At 34.3% G+C, this 10,559-nt stretch overlaps 1 protein-coding gene across 1 annotated transcript; it reads left to right on the top strand.

The window, feature by feature from the left end:
- LOC117103654 (solute carrier organic anion transporter family member 5A1-like) lies at window positions 1–10,559 on the top strand. The gene is made up of 6 exons (XM_033244246.1): window positions 1–843; window positions 2,122–2,436; window positions 5,909–6,107; window positions 6,838–7,036; window positions 8,274–8,523; window positions 8,995–10,559. The coding sequence occupies exons 1-6, from the start codon at window positions 117–119 to the stop codon at window positions 9,282–9,284; spliced, it is 1,980 nt and encodes a 659-aa protein (XP_033100137.1). The 5' UTR covers window positions 1–116; the 3' UTR covers window positions 9,285–10,559.

Here is a 10,559-nt window from a genome sequence, read left to right as displayed (position 1 = left end):
TACACTTGATATTTTAGCACGGAAAATTTATGATTGCAGTAAAATATTAGAATATAACAAGACAGGTCTATTGTTAGTTTATTCTGCGGTGTTTAAAATAATATTGACTATTAGTAATGGAAGAGGAAAGTCACTTGGCAAACGGGTCAATAGAGTGGAATAACTCAAACAACAATGAAATAATAACTCGACCGGAAAAAGGCAATATCGATAGTAGGCCTGTATCGATGGAATACAATGACAATGAGTTTGATGTGAATAGAATGCATCAAGGGCGCTGCGGATGTGGCTCTTGTCGTCCAAGTTTTATGCAATGTTTCGCAACAATTCGCAAGTTTGTACTCTTCCTTGCTATTCTCTCCGTTTTCCAAGGTACTTTAGCCGTCGGTTACATAGGTAGTGTCGTCACTACTATTCAGAAACGTTATGACTTGCCGACTTACCTCATCGGCTTTATCATCAGCGTTTACGATATCGGTTGCTTGTCGGCCGTTATATTCACGAGCTACATTGGAGGCAGGCCGACCGCCAACAAGCCGAAATGGATAACTTTCAGCTCTTATATAATGGCCCTAGGCGCTGCAGTATACACAATTCCGCATTTTCTGGGACCAATCTATGTGCCGCCGTACATAATTGATAAAGAAATGCAAAACGTTGATATATGCATTTCTTCTGATAATAATATAACATGCGAGGACAAAGAAATACAGCACCAGGGCACTGTTGCAGTCTTTATTTTAGCCGAGTTTCTAATTGGTGTAGGGTCCACAAGTGTATTAACATTAGGAACCATATATATTGATGATTTCGCCAGACGGAGTGAAGGATCCATATTTATCAGTGAGTTTGATTTGTCTGTTTATTTTCTTTTTTATTTTATGTACCTATCATCATCCTATAACACCGATCAGTCTATCACAGCCATATCATAATTTTTAAAATAATTATTTTATTGATCATAAAATATTGAAAAACAAACACAATTTAACAATGGAGTAGGCCTACGGTTGTAATTAGTAAAAATTAGACCAAGGCGTAAGAATTGTTCATGGAGTATCCGGAGCCACCTTCTCCAACGGCAACAACATCAACAACAATAACAATAGCACCTTTGCTCCCCCATCAGCCCTTCCAATACCGACTGACACTGATTGACAAATACAGTACAGTATTACAGTAACAATAACGATAATGATAACAATATTAATGATACTATCTTTTGTATTGAATATAAATTGGCCTCATAAAAAGTATTTACTTACAGCATGAAATACAATAGAAAATCCAGTAGGAATGTAATCAGATTCAGATACAATTTTACCTTCCCCACCCCCACACCACACGCCTCTTAATTAGGGATAAGGCATGCATGCTGAGGAGGTGACATAATGCTAGTTGCTGTTATCATTATCATGTTTTGATTGATGGGGAAATATGGAATTAATCTCTATTGGCTATACATGGTTGTTGTAGGCAATAAGCTATAGAAGCAATAATTGAAAAGCGTCACAGCCAGTGATTTTAAGTCTCACTGTTATTGCAAGTGTTATAGTAATTCTCTTACGATGTATCCTATATACAATATAATATAATAATAGGCCTATGATATAATAATAGGCCTATACATCAATATATAGAGTGCAACCTTTTTTTCCTAATTGGTGGAATTCCTACTTTTGGAAATTCAAAGGAAATCGATTAGTACTTTTATGGAAAGACTGAGAATGTAGTGATAGGCCTAATAGGCCTAAATATAATTGGTGTGATAAAATACTTACTTGATTCAAGGCTTTTACTAAGTCTAGAAATCTATTTTGTTTAGGCTTATGCTTAAGTTCCTGGTTATGCAATGGTCTGTTTCTATGAACCCTATTCTTGAGTAATTATATATAGGGACTTTTGGACGTTAACATGATCCTTATTACCCAACATTCATCTCGGTAATTTCAACCATTTTGGAAACTTTATAAAACTTTTTCTATGTTACGTTAAGAATGTAAATTCTTGGAAATACGGTTTCTCAAACACAATGGCGTTATCCATTAACGTTAAAGAAAGTAGTCCACCGAAAGTTTCGAATATAATATAATATTATTATTATATAATATTATTTTACAGGTGTCCTGTACTGCATGGGAGCAGCCGGTCCAGCACTGGGCTATGTTTTTGGTAGTCTTTTCTTAAAGATCTACGTAGATGTTGGACGTGTAGACATGGACGACGTCCAAGTGTCGCCTGACGATGAACGGTGGGTAGGGGCGTGGTGGCTAGGCTTTCTCGTCTGCTCAATATGCGTATTTAGCTCAGCTTCTCCAATAATAATGTACCCACAGAGCATGAACAAACCAGAAGAGGAGTTCGATGATGAGTCGAGGTTGAAACAAGATGCAGAAGGCAGGGTGCAGATGAGCTTTAACAGTTCATCATTTAAAGGTTTGTTGTGATTATTATCATTTAATATATAATAATAATAATAATAATAACAATAATAATAATAATAATAATAATAATAATAATAATAATAATAATAATAATTATTATTATTATTATTATTATTAGCTCAGCTTCTCCAATAATAATGTACCCACAGAGCATATGAACAAACCAGAAGAGGAGTTCGATGATGAGTATTATTACCATAATAATAATAATAATAAGAAGGATAATAATAATAATAATAATAATAATAATTATTATTATTATTATTATTATTATTATTATTATTATCATTATTATTATATTTATATTAATAATAATAATAATAGTAATTATTATTATTATTATTATTGCTATTATTATTATTATGGTTTTTGTTTTTGTTGTTGCTGTTATTATTATTATATTTCTATTATTATTATTGAATGTTAGATAGTACATGTATCATGTTATTCATTGTTTATTAGTTAAAAGGATGGCCACCCAACATCAGACAACAAGCCTACCCCCGCAATACTACGGTATACAGTATCAGCCTCAACAACCTGGGATAACAATTGCGCCTAACACAGTGGTTACCAACGTACAGACAGTTAAAACAGTCATAATCAATTATAATCATTACTTTATTCCTGTCTCTTATACACATCTAGATGTGTATAAGAGACAGGTGTGGTCCTTGGCGGCCCCCTAGCCGCAACCTGACCAGCAAACTGAAGCAGTTATGTTTTGAAAAAGATCTATGTAATAAAAGGTGGTAATATAATAAAATTGGAAAATATTTTCTGATAATTGGCATGTTTTAATCACACGGAAAGACAAAAAAAAAACCACATCGCACAAACAAAACAAGCTATTTATAGGCCTACAAAGTAATTTACAAAGAATTATGTACTTATTATTATAATATATAAAACGTTTAAGAAGTTTTGTCTTGTATTAACTTAAAATAATGAATCTTCCTGTAGGCCTATATAAAAAAACAGAGTTGCCTGTTACAAAATAAAGTAGAAGCTGAACTTCTTCTTGACTCTCATCTTGTACTATTTTTACTACATGGCTAAAAAATCACAAGTATTGTCATTACTACAACTGACAGGGCCATCGTTAAATTAAGTCAGATTCCAAAATATAGCATCATATTGAATACGTCATCTGACATCATGGGAACCTAAACTTTAATTACAATTATTTGTTTACTAGGCCTAATTCGAAATTATTGTTTTAAGACTTTAACCTAATACATACTGATTAATCATAGCTGAGATTTGATGCACATTTCAGAATTAATAATCGTTTTTAGTATCTTACTGAATATTTATTGTCTACTAAATGAAATATGAATTATATATGAATATTTAGAAATACAATTTCTACAATATTAATCTTGTTTTTATATAGATAAATGTGCGTCCGTGGAAAATCCTTTTTGGTGACTAAAACGTGATATTCTTTCCTCTGGCATTGTATGTTAGGCCAAGAGTTTGAAGTTTGTGCGCAATTTCACCCATTCGATATTAACAAAGTCAGTACTTCACACACATTATGCCTATGGCCTTATTATATAAAAGGGCGTAATCGATCTTTTCAGAGTGTCTAACTGATCTGTCAATTTTATACCAGGGGACTACAGTATTGCATAGGAGTGTTTACAATAAGAAAAATTGGGAAAACAGTTTCCTTTGAAATTTACTTAAGCGAGTGTGTATGAAACCGGGGCTATGGCAACTATAATTTGATACTACGTCTAGAAGTGTAGAGATACGGACCCTATTATTAAAAACTGTTGAATTCTAAATGATTACAAGATGACCAAGCATATGAATGAATCAGTCTAAAATGATATTCAAAGATATTATACAGCTAACCGCTAATGTTTGTTTTGCATGTCTATTACACATCGTCCCTCACAAATGTATGCAAAAATTGGTCGTAAAATTTGACAACAAGTTGACCATTAAAATCTATTTTAAATATTTATTTAAATCCGTACACCGATTTTGTTTCAAGTTGTTTGTTTTCAATACTATAGTTGTTTCTTTACGATGACATTGTTTTGAAATTGTACTGTATAACACTCCAAAATTTGTTTTATGGGCAAACAGCAGAAGGCTCTAAATTTTTACAAGTTGACCAAGCGTGTTGCTGCATCATTATTGTTCGGTTACGATCACTATTCAGGCAGAGAGCAGCAGGCTGATAATTTGTTTTTCCCACAGCTATTTAGATGTTGTTGTTGGTAACCTTTTTTTTAAAAAATTGTGAGTGTAAATATTTTCTAGTGTATATACTGTAGATAAGAATTGTAGATAAATAATGCACACAAAATCAATTGTCGATGGAGAACGGCGTCAGTCATCTGATTAGTCCCATATTAACAGTACCGATATTTTGAATACTCCTCTTCCGCGAATTGTTTTATTGACAGTGACTCATCTAATTCTTATATAATCACTTTAACATTTTAATCGAAATAGGTCCCCTTATCGTAAAAGTTTGAATACCCACCCAATTCGTTGGCGATCCTCAGTGTATGTTATGTTAATGAAACATGTCATACTGTACAACAAGGGAATGTGTATTACAAAATGCCAGTACGTATTTTTTAGATTTTGACGCACTCCGTTCTGTTGTGTGTGTCTGCTGTTGAAAACAAACTTCCTAATTTTGTGACTCGCTATGATGACTGAGATGTTGATTTATTAATAATATGTTGTTTGGGATGGAAAAAAGTAGAGTCAATTTCCAAACAATGCTCCATCAGCAAATAGTTTGGTGTGCGCTATGGACAGTATGGCTATGGAATTTACTAACCACACAATCCACAATAATTAAGTCGCAAAACTTTAGCTGCATTTGGTGGATTAAGTCGCAAAACTTTATCTTCGTTTGGTAGCGCCATTTACTCTCGGTAGACGGAGACCGGTTTCGTTACCGGTTGGTACATTTCTTACAAGCATTCAGCCAAAGGCCAGTGAAAGTTTTTATCGATGTTTGCCATCCTTATGTGAGCTATCGTAAAGTCATGGTTTGCCGGACTTGCGCGTTCAATTTAAATCTCCGAACTTCTGAAGCTGAGATATTCTATGAATGTAGGCTTGTATCGCAGGCTACAATTTAAAAACGGGTGACCAAATAATGAATTAGGTGCTAAATTTTTATTTAATGCTGGGTAAGTTAAAAACAGACATTCCGTCCGAGTGGGACTCATTCAAAGATTCGAGGGGGTTCGCTAGAAAACAAGGGGGGTTCGCCAGAAAATGGGGGTTCGCCCGAACCATAAACCCCCCCCCCCCTGGCTACGGGCCTGCTTACTGCCTGACGAATAAAAATATGGCATTAATGACAAAACTTGATAACTTCGACGAAAGCTCGCAGTAAGTTTACATCAAGTTGTGATTGGTTTATTATCGATTAAACAGTTTTACAATCAATATAATTTTTTTTTAAATTTTACGTTTCTTTTCAGCTTCTTTGATTCCCGCCGCTGCAATTGGTACAGTGTTTGGTGCTTATATGATTCGCAGGTTCAAGTTGGGACTTCGAGGGATGTCCAAATTCTGCTTCGTTATAATCGTGATTGGTTTTACTATATTAGCAGGAACTTTTCTTTTAGGGGGATGTGACTCAGTAGAGTTAGCAGGAATAACATATCCTTATCATTACAGGTAGGCCTCTAAGTATTATATTTATTATTGTATAATAATCATAATAATGTCAATTTGCATAGTGCCAAACCCGCAACATGAGCTCATGGAGCTCTCCCAAGTCAAGGGAAAAGAAAAAGTATTATTATAGTATTTAGATACATTTCAATGTTTTTGCATAAAAGGTAGAATATACAAACAGACTACATTACCACTAAATTTCACGAGCGGTAGGCTACATCGATATACCCAAATAATGATCGCATCAAACAATCGAACGAATATCCTACATAGTATAAGCCTATTACGAACCTTAACATGACTTCGATGGAAGCTTATTGAAATGAACTACTGTAGGCACGTAACAAAACTGAGTGTGAATGATTAGAATAGGCCTACAAAGGTGCTTGTTGAGGTGTATGGGGCAGGGGATAATGTTGGTAGGCCTAATAATACCAAAACGCCCCTGATGATGTTCAAAGATGACCCAACGGAAAGTGTTCTATAGAAAAATAATATCTTAACGATCACGATTATTCGATTGAATTCATCGCCAAAAATATTTCCATAGATCGTTAAATGTTTCACAGACAAATCGAAATTTTGACTGGTAAAATGGTGAAAGGGAATTTATTAGGGCAACCGTCTTGAAAGTTTGAAAAGCGATTTAGAAAATTTCACGTCTTCAATATGTGATCCACATTTATTTTACATTCATCTTTTTTTTTTTTAAATTTCTTGTATATTTAAGTGGAGAATCATTAGAATCTAATGAGGAAGTTGATGACTTCGACCTATTGGACTCTTGCAATTCGGCATGTGACTGTTCTTCGTCGCATTTTCAACCAGTCTGCGCATCTTCCATCGGTATCACCTATTTCAGTCCGTGTCACGCTGGCTGTCATGGCATTTCTTTTGGCTCTGGAGAAAATGAAGACAACTTCGCAAGTGTGAGAAAATTGTGTTCATTAATAATAGATTTTAAATTCAAACATTGCAAATGCATTTTATCTAATCATTTATTAGACAAATGCCAAATTTTAACTACGGTATTTTATGTATCGTCATCGACATATTTATTATCGTTTTATTCATACGCACAATCTTTTTCATCATTATTACTATTACCTACCAACAATTTACATAGTTATATAGTGTAAACATCACTGTTGTTCTCTCATTATGCTTCTCATAGTATTTTGCTAATATTCACAATCATTATCATCATCGTTATCATCATCATCGATATCATCATCGCCATGATCATCTCCATGATCATCAACATCATCGTCACTCATCATCCAATTCAAACATTGCAAATGCATTTTATCTAATCATTTATTAGACAAATGCCAAATTTTAACTATTTTGTGTATCGTCATTGTCATATTTATTATCGTTTAATTCATACGCACAATCTTTTCATCATTATTACTATTACCACCAACAATTTACATAGTTATATAGTGTAAACATCACTGTTGTTCTCTCATTATCCTTCTCATAGTATTTTTCTAATATTCACAATCATTATCATCATCGTTATCATCATCATCGATATCATCATCGCCATGATCATCTCCATCATCATCAATATCATCGTCACTCATCATCATCACTCATCATCACCATCATCATCAATATCATCATCACGGGCATCATCATCAATATCATTATCATCATCATCATCATCATCGTCAGCACAATCATCTTTCTCCTGCTTTGCATCGTCATCATCAACACCATCATTCATTATTTTAAACAACTTTATTTATCTGGAGATCGTGGGTTCGAGTCCCACCTGAACAACTTGCGATTTTTTTTTTCGCAAACGTGTTTTCACACGTATGTGTATTCAGTACATGTTCATGTCAGGTTGGTCAAAATCACACCTATACTGAACTTGATTCTCCTGACGCAAATCCAGTTATTGTCTATTCCATCACGACAATCACATTACCGACTTTATATAACATCATCATACACTCCCTCCATTGTCTCTTCTCGCTCCCTTCTCTCCAAAAATCATCATACACTACACCAAACTTGTCATCATGCACATTCCATACAACAGTACTGTAACGCGTTTATTATAAGTATCATTAAGATTGTAATATTAATCATTCTCAACTTATTTTTACTCTAACATGTTTATTACATTCTCGTGTTTCTTAACATCCCTCGTAGAATTTCACCATGTGCAATTGCGTCACGAAGTATCTGCAAGAAAGTGGTGAGTCCGGAGACGGGCACACGTACCCTGGCAAATGTAGCAACGAATGTCATTTGTTGATCCCTTTCATGTTCTTACTTATCTCCTTGGTGATAGTCATCACTATGGGGCAAATACCTCTAGTTATGATGACGTTACGATCGGTTAACGACAGCGATAGACCATTTGCGCTAGGGGTTCAATTTCTCTTGGTTCGATTATTAGGTAAGTGAACATAGGCAATATTTAAGCTTTTCCTTATCTAATTATGTATATTTGGAACTTACGATCATGAAAAAAGACCATGGTAACCAATAATTCACAGTTCCACTTCCATCTGTACAAGAATACGCGACGTACTATCTTTTCAGTACAGTATCCATGTTGAAAATTCAATAATTTAAAATCAGTTTTTACACATAAGTTGTTAAAAGGTTGATAATTATCTTTAATAGTACCGGAAATTAACTTAAATAATATAAAGAAAACGAACAGGGCAACTAAAAATATAACATTCGTCATTCTGAGATTCAAAATTTATTTATATTACTTAGCAACTGTTTAAAATTATAAAATATATAGTATTAAAATATATTATCAAATACTTAAATAACCGTTAAAATAGAAGTTTTTCGTTTTTCAGATAAGTCCATCTCGATTTAATTACCGATATATTTTTTACTTGTTTTCCTATAGCATATATTCCATCGCCAACTTATTTTGGGGCAGTGATCGACACGGCATGCATACTATGGGAGGATAACTGTGGTGAAAAGGGTGCCTGCATTGAGTACGACAATCACAAATTCTTCCTCGTTTATCTGGGCCTATGTGCTTCCCTGAAAATAGTCTCTATAGTACTTGTGTTTATAGTGTGGCGGCTGGTCTGTAGACAGGAGGCTAACGTCCCGTACACACAGGGATTGGCCAGTCATAACGAGGATGAAGTTATTTACGAATTTAAAACAGGAGACTCAAAATTATGAATGAATAAAAGTACATGTTCAGTGGCCGAATATTGGACTTGGGCCCATCAGCATTATTTTCTTGCCTAAAATCGGCTGAGCCGGGCCTTTTAATGAGCAGCGTGTTAAAAAACACACATCAAAATGCGCACTTAAAAATGAGAGCTCTACTTGGTCCCACACTGTAAAAACAGCGTGGAGCATTTAAACACGAAGCTCCAATCAATGTTGTCCAGTTTTTGGTGACACGTTTAAAAGCTAAGCGTGCTTAGACATAACTTAATGTGCTTATGATCTTAACGTGTTTAGCATTAAATGTGCTTAGGTATTTGACATCATGATGTCAAATAGTTCTACCACATTTAATGCTTAACACGTCAGAAACCTAAACAAACTAGACCTGGCCTAAACACGTTTAGCTTTAAATTTTTAAACGTGTCACCAAAAACTGGACAACATTGCGTGGAGCTTTGTGTTTAAATGTTCCACACTGGTTTTACAGTACAGCCACCAGTGTATTAGCTGAATCCTCAGCCAAGGTCCACATACCTTGTTACGCCGCTGTACATGTCATGATGTGAAAGAATTCTACCACAGTAGTAGTTGTACTTAGCCGAAATAACAGCGGTAAAATTTTGCACAATGAAACCACTTACAATTTTTATATAATATAGTTCTTTAACCGTATAAATTAAATTATTTGATCAATTCTTGTTGAACATCTAACAATGGAGAGAGTACATGCAGTGTTAAACAGTTCTAGTCACCAAATGTAAGTTTATAGGCCTACATGTCTTTGTATGGAGTGATTAGTTAATAGTTTAAGATAAGATAAAATCTTCCATCTGGCTCTCTCGTAAATCGTCGACTATCCTTGCAGATGTATAACGCAACTAGAGGTGCACTTGCGAAATTGTATCAATAATTATACGTTGTATGGCTGCAATATTAGCCAATTAAAATTGAAACTCTGGAAGATTCACAACCGAAATAGGAGCATGTGAGCCCTTAATTATGACAACAATTATTGAAGGAGCCACGCTAGTACATAATACGAAAACTTTTTTAAAAAAGAAAATTTTTGCTACGGAAGTAATGTTTTTGATGCAATCAAATCAAACAGCTTATTTTTTCGGAGCAGGATCTCCATTCAGTTTAAAAGATTGTTACTCGGAGTTTTGTATTTTATGCAATCTTACAACAAAACTGTTGCTACTTGTAGTTTTCTATAGTAGAGAATATCGAATACTATAAAAATAATCTCACTATAAATAAAGACAACCTCCAAAATGAGGA

This window comes from Anneissia japonica, unplaced genomic scaffold (assembly GCF_011630105.1).
Source record: "Anneissia japonica isolate Jap-2015-1 unplaced genomic scaffold, ASM1163010v1 scaffold288096_len198612_cov187, whole genome shotgun sequence".
NCBI classification, from domain to species: Eukaryota; Metazoa; Echinodermata; class Crinoidea; order Comatulida; family Comatulidae; genus Anneissia; species Anneissia japonica.
This window is presented reverse-complemented; position numbering and strand designations above follow the sequence as displayed.

What these genes read in the sequence shown, in the direction of transcription:
- LOC117103654 (XM_033244246.1), top strand. Translation starts at nt 117, where the DNA reads ATGGAAGAGGAAAGTCACTTGGCAAACGGGTCAATAGAGTGGAATAAC. An exon ending in TAACAGTTCATCATTTAAAG is followed by an intron (nt 2,437 to 5,908) that starts GTTTGTTGTGAT and finishes GTTTCTTTTCAG; the next exon opens with CTTCTTTGATTCCCGCCGCT. An exon ending in TCTCTTGGTTCGATTATTAG is followed by an intron (nt 8,524 to 8,994) that starts GTAAGTGAACAT and finishes GTTTTCCTATAG; the next exon opens with CATATATTCCATCGCCAACT.